General features: G+C 40.7%; 1 protein-coding gene across 1 annotated transcript in view; it reads right to left on the bottom strand.

Moving 5' to 3' along the window:
* The window catches only part of scfd2 (sec1 family domain containing 2), a 108632-nt gene that overhangs the window by 5792 nt on the left and 87004 nt on the right, over positions 1-15836 (bottom strand). Inside the window, exons 6-7 of the mRNA XM_055045791.1 lie at positions 6162-6307; positions 1814-1948 (exon numbers count right to left, since the gene is read on the bottom strand). Coding sequence (XP_054901766.1) covers positions 1814-1948; positions 6162-6307 — 281 coding nt within the window. The remainder of the gene's footprint in view (positions 1-1813; positions 1949-6161; positions 6308-15836) is intronic.

Genomic DNA, 15836 nt, shown 5'->3' with positions numbered 1-15836 from the left:
CCTCGAGTTCAGATTTATAGCCCTGGTTGCTCTGAGTTGCAACTTTTCACGCCAAGTTTCCTAACAAGTGTGGAACGAGGCCACGGCTGTGCTCACTTGTGTAATTATTGAGCAGAGGTTTATTTTCTTTTATTCTCAACTACAATTATAATCTCGAAGACGGCAGCCTTCGCCAGCGCCTCCATCTTTAGTTGGTTTCTTTTCTCCCGCAAGGTTATCACATGTTCACAATAACAGTACGATATTTGCACAATAACAACAAAAGGGAATAGAGTATTGAACGGTTATGGCATTGACTTACTGGCTGAGTTTCTCACCTACAAGGCTTTCTTCACATTACAAATACAAACTGTACTGTACTGAATTGTGATTTAAGTGTGGCAAACCAGAATGAAGTGGAAGGTTTTCAAAGATTTTACATGCAGAGATCTGAAAAATGAATTCTTAAAGGTAAGTAGTTTGCTTTGCTACAGATTTCCAATTGGGTTTGCGATGGGACTTTTCCGATAAATGGATTTATCTTTATGTTGTGGGGAGGGTGAACGGCCGCGCCATCATCTCCACATGAGAACTCTGTCCCCGATGAAGCGCAGCGTCCCACAGCATGATGCCGACACCACCGTGTGCCGCTGTTTGAACAACGTTTTCAGAGAAATGAAAGGCTTTCTGCCAAACAAACCATTCAGGTCATTTCGATGACCAAAATCTAAAAAGTTAGACACAGCTTTTAGATTATTCATATTTTAAAATATGCAAAAACCACGCGTCTTTCTTCTCCCACTTTAAGCTTTTCTGCTGCGTTGTGTTAGTCCGTACCATAAAATCCACCCCCAAACATGCATTTTGACGTTTTATTTACGTGTGATGCTAAGAACATGAAAACGTCAAGCAGCATTGATACTTTTGTAAGTCAGTGAATGTGGAGCAAACTCCCCAACCCCCATTTGCAAATGGACCACAAACATTGACATGATCATCAGTGTATTTCTGGAGCCAAACAGGGTACCATAGAAGCCTTTGGACATGAATGTTCAATAACCATTTGGGGCTTTTTCTCAGCTGGGAGGCCCTTCTGCTGCAGCGTTTTGAAAAGGGCTCCATGTGGAGACAAGTGGCTGTTGGTCTAATAAAGTGTGATCTCGGTGAAAAGGCTGGCGTGTATGGTGCGTTTTTTCTGAGTTCATGTAGAACGTGTCACGTTTTTTCACAATACGTCCCATGGCAAGAGTTTAATCCTGGACTTTGTTTTGCACAATGCATTCATGAACTCAACCCAGGTCACGTTCCTACAGTACAGGAAGGAAGCCACTTTTTGCCCTATAGAAAGCTCTTATCAAGGAGTGTTTTGACAAGAGGTTTCTGAAAGTTTTTTTTTCTCCCAGAACCTTTATGAGAGAAAAGAACTCGTCTGTTTTTGGGTTTTTTTGTGTGGTGGGTCTAAAGGTCGTGCCGTTTCTGCAGAACAACATAACGATCCGATTCATGTGTGAGTGTCGCTCCGATCTGGGGATGCAGATTTCCGCCCACTGGAATAGCAGAGCTTAAATGTTGTGCTTGCAATGAAACTCCGAAAGTTTTATTGCATAATTTAAGATTAGAAGAAAATATTATCTGCAGGCTGGGGATAAACTGTCATATCCTTTAGCTTTGCTATTAGCTAAAAGAGATAGAAGGAAAACACAGAATTATTTATTCTCTTATTTGTGATATCTGTGGTGAAAAAACATACAATAGAAAAAAACAAAACAACGACCTGATAGTTCCTGAAAAGGTTTGTGTAACACACACAGATCTTCAAACTGCAGCGTCTAACCTTCATAAACATGCTGAACCCGGTCTTCAGCAGGTCCGTGAGCCCTCCTGACATGTGTTCGATGTCGGGGCATTCGGGTCGGTCGGGGTGGAAAACTTCCTCCAGGATTTGTCGCAGGAACGGGCGGTATGAGGCCTGGGAGGAATGCAAACACACGGGAAGAACGGTTACGGATCAAAACAACACTTGATTAACTCGCTCTGTACACTGTTAATGTGAAGTCCGCTTTCCCCTCTTTACTCTGTGCTCATCGTCCGCTTCGTAGTGTTGTGTAAAAATATCTCCCAACAGAGTTATAAACAGCTCATCTCGGCCAAACAGCCTGTTGACTTATGAGTCACTTCAGGAAGAGGAGCTTAAACACCTCTGCAGCCAAGACAGAACGAGCCATTCGATGTGGCTAAAATCAGAAATTATGAGTGGGCGACGAGGCGGATAAGTCACTTTAGGAATCAACAATGGGAAGCGAAATATGAAACGAGAGCCTGTTTTACTTTCGTCAAAGCCGGAAATGCAAGGATATTTCTGGATTTACAAACATTTAGTGCATATTTCGTCGCAATAGACTATCACAAGACCTACTACTGACCCTGCTTTTCAAAATAGGTGAGTAACATTTAGACACCGACAACAACAGCCTCTGGAGACAGATTAATATCATTTATGGGTTTAGGAAGTGTTCTCTGGATCCACACTGACTGACTTGGATTATCTTAAACAGAACTTTTAAATCACTGGGTAGGGTGCTGGTTTCCGTGGTACCAGATTAGACATTTCCCCTGATTTTATAATCCTCAATGAACAAACACTCAAACTCTACAGTACAATCACTGCTTCCGTCTTTGGCGGTCACTGTGTTACGAAATAACATTTACATTCATTGTTCCTTAATGTAACATGAGTACTCTTTTTTTTCCATCCTTTCCATCTGCTTCTTTAGGTATTTGCTTCCTTTTTATATTTTTTTCATTTGCAAATATGGAAAAAAAACCCTACAAGCACAATCACAAGAGCACAACTAAGAGAGGGAAACATCAGAAACGGTTAAAAGTCCCTGCAAACATGAAAATTCCTCCAAACATGCCAAATCCAGATCTTTAACCAATCAGAGAGGAAGGTGAAGAATCAACACTTATGAGCAAAAATTTAAACAGCATACACTTTATTTTCATTATTGTCAGAGGCACTGACACCATTACCTGAAACACTATGTCTTAAGGATTCCCAAAAAGCAGCTTCTACATATTTTTTTCAGTCACCTTGGTTCAAAAACCTTCTCTCTGTATTTCTTCATTCATTCAGCCCAACACAGTTTAAATGCATACATGCCCTCGGTAGAGCTGAAAAGTAGAACTTCAACTAACCTCCCTTTAAATGCCGTCTCATGCTCTTAATGGGTTTCCTCCGAATGGTAAAAAACCCTTCACCACTAATAAGGACTCAGTTCCTTTTTTTCACCCAGCCACTCAGGACAAAATGTACCATTTATAGCCCTTAAAGCTGATGGATCAAGAATTCAAAGTGGGCTTTTTTTCTTTTCACGAGAGAGAAGTTTGCTGTCTCAGAGAACAATAAAGACCCAGATAAGACCTGGCAGAGCTCGAAATAGCAGACGTCTTTATATAAACATGCTGGCCTGGAACACTGGACACATTCTTACTGTAGATGGGGCTGAGGCTCGGTGACACGTCAGGGGCTCTGGGCCAAAATCTGAATTAAATCGTGACCGACCTTTTTCAATCGCGTCTCATTAAGACAAAAGGACGTGAGCACATTGACCAAACTGTTGATTCAAGCACGCCTACAGATATAGAGTCGTATAAATCTTAATACACGCAGATGGGTTCCCCCCCCCCACTTCTTTCTTATTCCAACAAGCCCCCAAATTAGGATTTGGGAAATTCTGTGATCTGAGATACTTAAACTAATGTACGCCTTCACCAATAGGTCAGTGTCCAGAAGCCAATTTTGGAGTAAACAAAGTAATGACTCATTGCATGAGCATACACAACAGCAGTTGTAAACAGGTCAAACCTTCGGCCACGCACCTTTCCTTTTTCATCTGGTATTCACAAAGCTAAAAGCAGTCCAATTAAACCGCTGCCTGAAACACCCACAGGACCAAAAACAACATCAGAATTACCCATAGCATTGTGACGCAGCCTGAATATTCCTCGGAAAACACAAACATGCATGTTAAAACACGTAAACCAAAAAAAATAAAAATGCGTATCAAGTTCTCCTACCGGCTGTGGAGCGGCAGGGAGCAGGGGGGGATTAGCAGTGTCTCGGTGGAGAAACAAAACTAATGGTTCATAACAACCAAGTCTGACACTGATACAAACAATGAAAAATATCTGGATGGAATGTCTTTGGTAGGAATCCAGTGCAAGACATAATCAGTCCTGTTGTTCTGATATGTTCTCAAAAAATGTGCCAAGATTTATTTTTTTTTGGTATCATTTTTCAGATTGGACACAGTTTGGGGCATGTGGGTTAGCTCTCCTGTGTACGCCGCTCGGTAGCTTAACGAGGATCAGTTTGTCTGACTCTCATCTCACAGATGTGTCAACAAAGCAATGAGTAACAACAAAGTTTAGATGGCGCTTTGACCTCGAAATTCCTACTTCAAAAAACAACATGGCTGATCCAATCAAGGTTTGGTTCACTTATGTAACTCTTCTGTCTTTTCTTGCTAAAACCTAACTGGGGTTCTTACACCAGCAGGAGAATTAAGCTGCTGTGTAAGAACCCTGGTTCTTACACCAGCTCTCTCTGGAGAGCTTGGTTTAATGGTTCAGACTCATTCTGTCTCAGCTCTGACCACTTGTAGCTAATTTAGCTTCTCCTTTTCTTGGAATGCCGTCCAGTTCCTGCTCTCTGCCAGCTTGACTCGAATTATGACTCCAACGATCGGGGGGCATAATTAGTGCGAACAGACGAGCTGCCATGTCTTCATTAATGTTGTGTGTTTACTTTGAAATCTTTCTGACCAAGCAGCTTCCATATTTATTTATATAACACTAATCACCACATAAATAAATACAGGCACCGGCCGCTTCATTCGGTACACCAGTTTAACTGCCTTCTAACACAAACATCGACTCAGCCTATCAGGTGGCAGCAGCTCAATGCGTTTAAAGAACCAAATGTAGTGAAGAGAACTTGCCGAAGCTCAAACTAAGAATCCGAACGGGGAAAAAAGAGGATTTTAGGGAGTTTGAATGAAGAGCAATCCGGTTCATTTTTAGAAAACATGAAATACATGAAGAGCTTTATGATCACTGAAAATGTCCAACATATTTCAGCACCAGGAAGACTTATTGTTGCATTTTTATTTCAAATATAAAAGCAGCTAGATCAAATTTCTATTGCTACTGTACTGTAAGAATCTCACACCAGGCATGAATGAGTCAGAACTAAAGCCAAAGTTAAAAAATGAAGAGTTTTACTGAAAGTCTGATATGTAAAGAAGTTGAAATTTAGAGTTCCTCAAAAATAAAATGGTTTCTATATGACTGAGGAAAAATACTAGCATAACGTGAAAGAGTCTTGCCATTTGAGATGGGATTGATTCAGACAAACATAGAAAATAATGACACTGGAGAGTCCTTTACCGCCTTTCTGGTGACAGCCCCATTTAACTGTACTAAAATAATAACAATAATAAAAAATACACACCTGAACAACTTGACTCTTTCTCTTCTCATAAAAACCTCATATCAGAAATTCCAAGAAAATGGGACCTTTGCACATAAAGGAAAGCTGAAGATTTTCAGTCATTTGGATCAACGAATATCCACCTCAGTGGAGCCCAGCTGGGAGAGGCTGATGGATTTCTGATGTTTCTCGAGAACAGGCAGTAGCTGGTAGATATCACGCTGTTCTCCTTTCACATCAAGTCATTGCCATAATTCTTCTGAAATAAGGAGATCTCTCCTGACAGAAGGACGGCTGCTCATTTGCGTCAGTCAGACGCCGACATGTCATGTAAAATAGTCATCTTGCTTTTCATTGCCGTTCAAATGGAGCAAGTCTGCAACCGAGCAGTGCAATTCAGTAATTCAACTTTTTGAAAATGAGAAACGGAGTCATATTCGCTTTTACGGTGAAAGGGGATAGCATAAGCCTAAGTTAAAATAGACAATCGCTATGTTTCAAAAAAACAGTTAAAATTTAAAATGGTCTTCCTCTCTTAAAATCCTGTCAATTTTTATAAACATGTAATCAGATTTTTTGACATCTGGACATTTGAAAGCACTTCTCTTCTATTAATTTGCCCGCTATACTTTAAATATATATATATATATATATATGAAACTAGGACAATGAAAGTAGTGTCTGTGACCTGGTGGACTCCATCACTTGCAGTATAGACGGAGTGCAGCTGCTTGAGGTGGTCTCTCGTGCGGCCCAAACCTCGGAGGGTCTCAAACATCTTCCCCACTGCAGAATGGGCTCTTTCTGTGGTCAGTTCCTCTGCGGCTGCACAACCTAAAACACAAGACAAGATATCAGGGTTTGTTCTGAACGGAGTTTTAGATGAAAAAAACAACAGCCTGTATCAAAAGTTAATGTGAATCAAACTCACTTCCTGCAGCTTAAAAGTGGTCAGAGAAAAAAACAAACAAACATATATATATATATATATATATATATATATTATATATATATATATATATATATATATATTAGGACTTGGAAAAACAAGAGGCCACATTATGTGACACAATGTCTTTTGTGGGTCATTTCCTCAGCTGGGTGTGCACTGAAACCAATTACCAAGGTAAATACATGGACGTTTGAGGACAAGGGCTCCTTTATTTCCGCTGCCATATAATTGGAAAGGTAATGTTCCCGTCTTTCTAAAGAAGTGGTTAGATAAGAGAAGATTGTGAAATTAGCCAGAGAAAGACAGTAGAGATGTCAAGAGAGAAGATGGGATAATAGAAAGCAGAGGGAGGCACAAGAAAAAAACAGTACAAGAAAATGACAGACAGCGAGACGGGGAATATGAGGACAGAACGACGAAAAGCCAGAGAGAAGGATGCCCTCCTCCAACACATGGGTGTCCAAAAAAAACACTAAAGAAAAAGTAGATTTTCTGGATTAAGGAAATGCCCTTCTGTGTTAATCACTAAACAAGCCAGGCTACCTTCAGATCATGGAAATCATCTCCCAAAAGGTATAGACTACCGGGACTAAAATAATACCAGTCAATATCCAGATTGCATTCTAAGAATTGCTGCATCCAATGGAAGTTTCTGTCTAAAATGAATGATGTTTTGCAATAAATGTATCATAAAACATGCAGCCACAAGCATATTGTGAAAACACCAGACCTGCACCAAACCCCGATGAACAGCCAGGAGTCCACAATGGGCTGGGCAAGCGTGTGTGGACGCACGGACGGCTGACAATTTCTGTGCAGAGAACTTTGAGGCACCTTGTTGTTTTTAGATGAGCAGACTATTTCACATGTTGTGACTGATCGTTATCGACCGGACCACTAAATTTTCCAAGCTCAGTGACATAATCAGCAGTCAGCTTAAATCACAGAGGCAGGAAGCAAGTATTAATTTGAAATATAACAATCCTGTTTGTGAAGTTTTGTTTGATGTGAATTAGATTACGTATTAAAATGCAAAACTGTAAAACTTCAAGCTTTTATGTTGTATTGTAAGCTTACCGTCTGTGTTTGTGCTGCTTATGGCAAGTTTTCATTTAAAAAAAAAAAAATTCACCCCTTTTTTAGGATTTAAATACAACTATGCTGTGCATTGCCACAACCATAGTGGCTCTTACAGTGGTAAAGGTTCTTTACCCAGCTTTAAATTGAAAAAATAAATCACAGTTTATCTGGAGATCTTGACATTTTCAGGTTTCCAAAGCAGTTTCAGGATCGATGAAACACTTTCACAAGATAAGAAACAATGTGGAGAAACAGATTTTTTCACACTAACATGTACGGCTGGGTAAACAGATGAACACATTTAGATTAGGTGGTTGTGGCACCAATCGCTGGCTCTATGGCCCCCTTGCAGTGGCTCTTGTAACACAAATACATGTTTTTAATAGTAAAGACAGTCAGAAAGGGGGGATCTTTGTATGTTTTTATCTGCATAAAATACCATGTGATGTTTATTTAGGTTCAATCTGAGTGCTTAAGATTTTAAAGTGGGCAAGTTGTCCTTTTTCATCCTTCATATTTATGAAAGGGATCACTCAACTTGCCTCATTTAACAAATAGAAAAGTTCTTCTTCTTATTATTATTATTATTATAATTATTCCCTTACTAAAACTTAAATGATTGATTTTGTTCAAAAATTTGGCAAAAGAATTTAAAGGTTAATTTCCCTAGTTTTTGCGATAAAACACTTCATTTAAGACACACTTATAAAAATGTGACTTTTTGTAGTCCAAAACGGCAACATGGGGAAAGTGGCTCTTAAATTAATAACATTGCTGCACCCTGGGATATGGAATAAAGTCTGGAAACGCAAATATTTTCCGTACCGTGTTTTCTTTTTCCATACTTGGAAGCTACTTGTATGAAATGACATACTTTTCCAGACTGTGTTGAAAAACCCTGCATTAAAGCGACTCCGGCGTGCTGCCAACTGAACGGCTCGGCAGGTGGTGTCACTCTGAGCCTTTCTTCAAGAAAGTTGGACCTACACGCCTGCATTTGATCGTGACAGTGCAGACAACGAAGGCGAAATGATAAGCTGCAAACAGAATACCTGGGAATGAAACCAGGCCCTTTCTGCCAAGTCCACTCACGCAAAGTTGGTATGCAAAGCTTTGGCTTCAGTGTGATAAGGCTTTGCTTTTCGGGGGGAATAAAAACAGCTGCATGTGGTTTTCAAAAAAGAGAGAGAGAGAAACTCAGAAGCAACAGCGTGGATCAAAACAGTGAAGCTGGACACCAAACCGCTCAGCTGAAACGATAAGGGCCGATATAAAGAGAAAAGCTGCAGGTTTATGTCAGAACTCTGGATTCATCCATCATCCCACAGCTTTGATATCGACATCAGACACTTTGCTCATGAGAAGAAGAAGAAAAAAAAAGAAAACGACGTACAACAGCTAGAACTCAAACTTGCACAGCCCAGACGAACAGAGACTGCAGCGTAAAAAATGTATTATCACTAAATGTAAAAACCCCCCAAATCCCTTAAACGTCAATGAATTTTACTGAAAATGTTGGTGACACAGCAACTCAGAGTAGCATATATTTGTGGAGTAGAAGAAAAATAATATACAGTTTTCTTGTTTAAAAAATTCTGGAAACAGTGGGGTGGATTTGCATTCAGTACCCTTTATTATGAAACCCCAAAATAAAATCCAGTGCAACTGACTGAAGATAGGAGAATGTGTTAACAGGGAAACTATGCCAATAGTTTCCGAAATCTAGGGAAGAGAAATTGTTGAAAGAAAGACACAAGACTCGTTTTCCACCATCCATGTAGAGGAGACTGCAAACATGTGAGAAACGTTCCCCAGCTCAGATGAGCTCACCCTTGAGAGGTTGAGCAGCTAAAGTCTTTCCTTTACCTACATCCCCCAGAAGGCATTGACGTTTGGTATTGTTTATATGTTTACTGCAATACATATTGTGATTGATTTATTGTCCAGCTCCACTTAAAAGATTGAAGTTTTAATACTTTTGCAAAATACCGTGTACTATAAAACATTGAATACATTTGATAACCTCATATTTCAGCCTGTTTTACCCCCTTAATTGAGCTGGACATTACTTCGGCAATCGTACACGGACCTGAAGAAGCAAAGCCAGATTCCGATACTGTGCATAAGTAGTATGGGAGGTCTGAAAACAGGAACATGCAAAAATCCCGCCATCATCACTGGATTACGGCAAACTGTGTCACAGTGCAATGAGAGTTGATGGAGGTTAAAGGCGGTCATGCTAAATTAACTCTGGCAAAGCTGAAAACTTCAGAAAGCCTTGGTTAATTTGTGTCACCACAACACATGGCGAGTACCTCACCGTCACTGGAGTTTGGTAATACGGACCGAGTAGCTTGTCAGGTCTTAGAGTTTAAGTTATTCCTCCTGCTTTTGTAGTTAATATTACATTCAGCATCGCGAGCATTTAGTTTTATGTGTCTGTCTTCTGGAATTTCAAGTGTCTGGCTCGCTGTAATGTCTTGGCCCAGATGGGACGTAAAACTTTGGGAAGCACAACAGATGATGATTCAAAGTGATGATTCACTCGGATGTGGGTCTTATCTTACCATAGGAGTCAGAGGCGCAAGCATCCAAGAAAAAAACAACAACAACAACAAAGAAAACAAACTAAACCTGAACATTATTAATATAAGGTTAAAAGAAGAATGTTTTCTGAGATACGTTCACCACACCGGACTGCTCACGGTGTTCTAATGGGCTGCAATGGGTGTCCCTGAGATTAAAAGGCCGAACAGAGGGAGCAGGGAGGGTCTCGTCTGAGTGCAGATGCGTGTCTGCAGTGGCGAGCCGGATGACTTGCTGCCAAAGCATGCAGTGCAGATCCCCGGCTGGGTGTGGGTCTGCGCCGGGCCCGGTGGTTGAGGGCCTCCCCCCCCCCCCATCCACCCCGACACAGTCTGCGGTTTTGGATGTTGATCGTGGCGCTGCGTTGGGCTCTAGATGGGGAGCGGCACCAGGTGCCGATCTGGGAACGTCCAACTTGGCTGTGAAGCTGAACCACCTGCATCTAAAGCTGCGTCACGTGGCGCTGCCATGCCGCGTCGCTTACTGGCACCACTCTGCAATCTGATGTCTCCCCTCTCGTGTGAGCACAGTTCCGGTTCCTTCTATTTGAGTAAATAATAAGCGGCAGCTAAAAGCCCGCCTGACTTGTTTTCTGGTATAATTCCTCCTCTTTACGTGATTAGAGCCTTTGTGAGTCTTGGGCTCGCGATGGGAAATGTGCAGTCTGTTGAACGGCCCTTCATGTGCCTGAGTGCAGCTTCTATTTTCATCCACGCATTCACTTCCAGAAACAACACAGCCCCACATGTTTACACACTGACTCGATAGCTCGATGCGCTGCTAAGAGACCGAAAGATTACAGAGAAGAACATTCAGCTCGGACTTGACACAAAGCCCCGACATAAGAGTGCTGAATGAGGGTTCTCCTAATTGGGTCTAACAGATGGTAACTAAGTGAAGGTGTGACGGTCCGAAGGCAGAAGCAACCGACCAGATCAGCCAGGAGGAATTTATGACTATTAAACACAAATACAGAGAGGTTGCAAACAAAAAAGCGAATGAAGGAGCTGTGGAGGAGCTGGTGCTGCAACGTAAAGATTTGAGCAGACGGTCTAAGAAAATGATCAACCAGGCGGGTCAGCTCTGACGTCACCAGAATCGATTGTTCATGAGAAACGCTGTCAAACAGCAGCTGGACGGATTTTTTACAAAAGAGCATCAAACCAGTTTTTCTCATTACGTGATTCAGGTCAGTGGCCCAACAAGCTCGTCTCCTAGGAACAAACGAAGTACAGCGTTGATCCGCCATCACTGCAACATGTTCAACTCAGTCAATGACTTGGTCATTTTTTTCCCCCCATCAGAGCAAAACTTATTCTGAGCCAATTTCTTGGCTCAGAATTGGTTTTGATCTTGTCAAAACCAATTTGACAAGATCCACAGGAAGTGTTGCTTTTATTTGTAAAATTACAGAGTAACAAAGTTTACTTCTATCTTTAGCAAAAATATGCAAAAAAAAAAAAAAATAAGAAAAAAAAAAGAAAACATTTTCCAGAATGAGCTCATCTGAGTCTCATATTTTTATTTTTACATTTTGGTTGTAGTTTAAGGTTATTAAAGAGAAAGATTTGACTGGATCCTCAGGATGCAGATTCATGTATTATTGCACATCTGCTTCGCCTGTCAATAATATAGGAAGATGCTGACCAGGGTCAGTATGAAAAGTTTTGGTTTGTCAGTAATGATGTGACCAGCTGCTGATTTCTCTTTAAGAAACGCAACATAAGATAAGAAGATATAAGAACATATAAGGCATGTTTTTACAAGCCTAGCTGATGTTATTATATATTATATTCGGAGCAGAGGTGACTGATCAAGCCAAAAACTGGCTAATTTCTTGTCCAATGTCTGATAAAAATATTTGTTTTTAATGATTTCCTTTGAAAAAAAGAGAACTGGCAGCAGCATCACAGATTACATGTGATAAAAATACGATTTTGACCCGTACGTGACAATATGGTTGGCAATACTTGAGCATTCATTGCTATAATTGCTTAAAAGAGGAACCAAACAAACTATTCGCCGTCATAAAAATAAACCTGCCAATCAAATATGTTCATCTGGTATCTTACTGCACCTCTCAATCTTCCAGCTTGTGACAGTTTGGCGTCTTATACGGAAAGTAATGCCTCCGTGGGTTCTGACATTAATTTGTTTCTAAATTTAAATTTCCAAAGGTCATAGGTTATAGGACTGATCTGAAAAGCAAGCAAACCCTGTGGCAAAGAGCACACAAACAGCTAAAATGGGAGGATGGCTTAAAACAAACAATAGTTGACATATTTGGTATGTCTCAGGAATACAATTTCCCACGTGAAGCAGATTTGGTCTCTTTTTGCCGTTCTCCGGGTGTTTTTGTTTTCGGCAAAGCCTCGCTGAAAGAATGAGGAATAGATTGTGCGGAGGGGAGCGGCGGGTAGAAAAAGAACAAAGACCCGAGCACGTCTGTCTATTATCACTGCCACACTGTTCTGCTCACAGGAAATAAGGTCTCTGCTGCAGACGAACACACAGGGAACATTGGATGAGGAAAAAACACAGTCGGTTACCTCAACAACCCCCCAAACACAGCGACGGCTCACCCCCTGACCCAACAATCGAAAACAATCCCTCTGCTCTTAGAGCAAGAATGTAGGGAATGAGACTACTTATAAATATCTGAGCATATTTTGAAACCTGATCACAGATGCTATTCTGGTCTGGGAAAGGTATGATACTGTGTGATGGTTTGGAGACGTGTGAAGACAGAGAGAGAGAGAAACTCAGATGAATCCGTGAAATCCTGCGTGGAATGCTGGGGAGGAAAATCTCTGCGGCTATTTCTGAGGATGAAAGAAAAGAGACGTATGTGGTGGGATGGAGCTAAATGATTATCGGGCCCCTTTTCCTATACTTGATGCCGATTGTCGCGATGTGATTCATGTGGTGGCTGCTTCCACACTGTTGGTTCATGAGGCTTTCATATGGGGGAATACAGACTGAAGGAATGCACATACAAAATGCTAGAAGACACTGAAGTCTTGCAAAACATTTGATTCTGTCTTAAAGGTTCCTGTATGAGACATAAAGATATGAACTGATATCTAAGTTTTACTTTGGGAGATTAAAGGATTTCTCAAACATGCATAAAAGAATCAAGAAACAATATTTACATGATGTGAAGCTGAAAAAAGTCGATTTTACATAATACTGACCCTTTAAAAACAAGGTTGAATGTTGCTTCTCCTTCTTTCTGAGGTTTATTTTTTTCTAAGCAAAAATAATCAGCACAGACAAAAAAAAAGGAAAAAAAAGAGAAGAGACTGGCTGCTCTGGCATCAGATTCTTTTTCGCTGTTGTTGATCTGTCTGTCTGACAAATGTAAGAAAAGTAGAAAAAAAAGGACTCGGAGAATAACAGTGAAATAAAAGACCCCTGATATAGAAGTGTCATTATGAAGTAGAAATAATAGCCAAAAAGCTCTGAGGTTGTTAAGTTTGCTTGATGAAACGGCCTTCTTAAATCAGACAATTTATATGAAATATTAAATGTCATCAATATGATCCCGTGACTTTTTAGAGAAAACCAAAAACCTCCGATTGGTCCCCAACATAAAAACGAATAAGAGAGTGTAAATGTGAAGATGCTTTAAGAACCATAAATTTCCACCCAATAAATATTATGTATCATATAGCTGCATTTTTAACCAATTTACAACTTATGTATTCAGCTTAAAGAAAATGAGCAAATGAAGACCCAATAACTAAATTTAAATTAGAAAAAGTAAAGTGCTGTGATCCAAAAAGTGAAACCTGAACTGATTTTCACTCCACTTGATTTAGGTTTAATAACAAAGAAAAATTGTCTTTTTTTTTTTTTGACAAAGAAAGAAGAAAACTTAGCAGTACATACATTTGTCTTAATGTAGTGATTTAATTCCAGCGTTGAGGCTTAATATTTCTCGGAGTGGCCCACTTAGGAGAAAACACAGGACCCGTTAACCTGGGGCTGCTTCACAGACTCCATAGGAAGTGAAGAACAATGAGGCTCAAACTGTTTATCACCCCCCAGGCAGCCCACCACAAACACCTCAGGGCATCCAGGAGTCACAGCATCTCTCTGATCAGACAGCTTGCTGAGTCCAGCAGAGGCTTAAATAGAGATGTGAGATGTTTTCAATGTGGGTCTGAATGAGTCGAAATGCAAAGCGAGAGGAGGCCCCTCATCTGCACACAGCAGGTACGGTGTGCCAGCATGGCAAACGTCAGACGGCTGATTCAGCGGCTGGCCGACCTGCACAGGGGTTGGGTGGGTGGTCGGTGTTCTGCGAGGTTTAGCAGAACATCATTATGGTTAAAGAAGGCCACGTACTTCCCAGCTGTGGTTCGGCAGGGGAAAAACAAGGCGAAGGGATGCGCATGTTTATCAGCCTCTGTGTTTTCATATAAGTAGGAACAACATGCAAATGTGAGCCAAGCAGCGGCTTGGCAGGGAGGCTGTCAGGGGGAAACACCTTTCTGCTGCCAGAGGGGAGTAATGTCTTCTGCTTGATGGTGTAGTAAATGACTGATAAAGAATGCTGGAATGCGGGCCTGATTTTGGAAAGTGTGTCAAAAAGGGTTAGGTCGCAACTTCATTTACACGCCTTGAATTAAAAGGCGTCATCTGCTAATTTTCTCATCTGTCTAAATTACTTTTCAACACACACACCTGCCAGAAGAGAAGCAAAACTGAAGTTATCATCTTTGGATCCCAAGAGTCAGCACATCGTTTCAGTTATTACAGCAAGCAACCAGCAATTAGAGCCAAAATCTGGTTTACAGTGATGGAGTCTGACCTGAACCTTCAGAGCCACATAAAGTCAGTTCCAAAGTCGGCCTTCTATCACCATGAAGAACATTTGCAGTGAAAGGACTAATGTCTCGGCAAGATCTAGAGAAGTTCATCCATGCATTTATCTTTAGCTGCATTGACTGCTGCGACAGCGTCTTCAGTTTTCTACCAACAGAAACGATGAGTTCCTTTGGCACAAGGTGAAAACCCAGCTGTTTACAGTTGCATTTGATTAGTAATAGGTGAAAATGTATCAATGTACTTGATACATACTTGCTTACTGATTCTGACGATGGACAAAATGTAACGTTTATTGCTCATTCCAACTGCCCTGTTGCTGAAATGTGCAACAAATAAACCTGACATTCTCCAGTGAACCTGCTTTATCGTCAGTGCAAACTGCAAAACAAACTGATGTATCTTAATGGGATTTTCTGTGATGGACCAACACAATGTAACGTGAAATAGGAAGTAAGTAATTTACATGCTTTCCGAAATGTGGTGCAAACAAAACTCTAAAAAGCGTGTGTATAGTCTTTGATGAATCCGGATGTGAAAGGCTCAGTGGTGTGTTAGAGTGAGCCAATGACATCATGAAGAACAAAAACAGCTTTTTCAATTCAATGATCAAAATATTTTTGTCTCCAGGGCTGCAAAGCTGGTGGTCAAAAACACCTTCAGCTATAGTTGCAGTGAAAGCTGCTTCTACAAACTAGCCACTCTATGAAATCCTTGCAACATGTTTAACTTTGTGTTGGCCTGTCATACACAAAGGCATTAAACACACTGAATTGTAAGGCTGCAATGTGGCGAAATGTTAAAAAGCTGAGGAGAATGTACTTCATTGTTGACATCAAAGGTGTTTATCACAACTTTTTGAAATATGCAACACCTTTGTAACACATTGACTGAACCATTTGGTACATATTGAGC

The sequence above is a fragment of the Poeciliopsis prolifica genome, unplaced genomic scaffold (genome assembly GCF_027474105.1).
Source record: "Poeciliopsis prolifica strain line A6 unplaced genomic scaffold, Auburn_PproV2 SCAFFOLD002, whole genome shotgun sequence".
Lineage (NCBI taxonomy): Eukaryota > Metazoa > Chordata > Actinopteri > Cyprinodontiformes > Poeciliidae > Poeciliopsis > Poeciliopsis prolifica.
The sequence above is the reverse complement of the archived record's forward strand: the minus strand, read 5'-3'. Positions and strand labels throughout refer to the sequence as shown.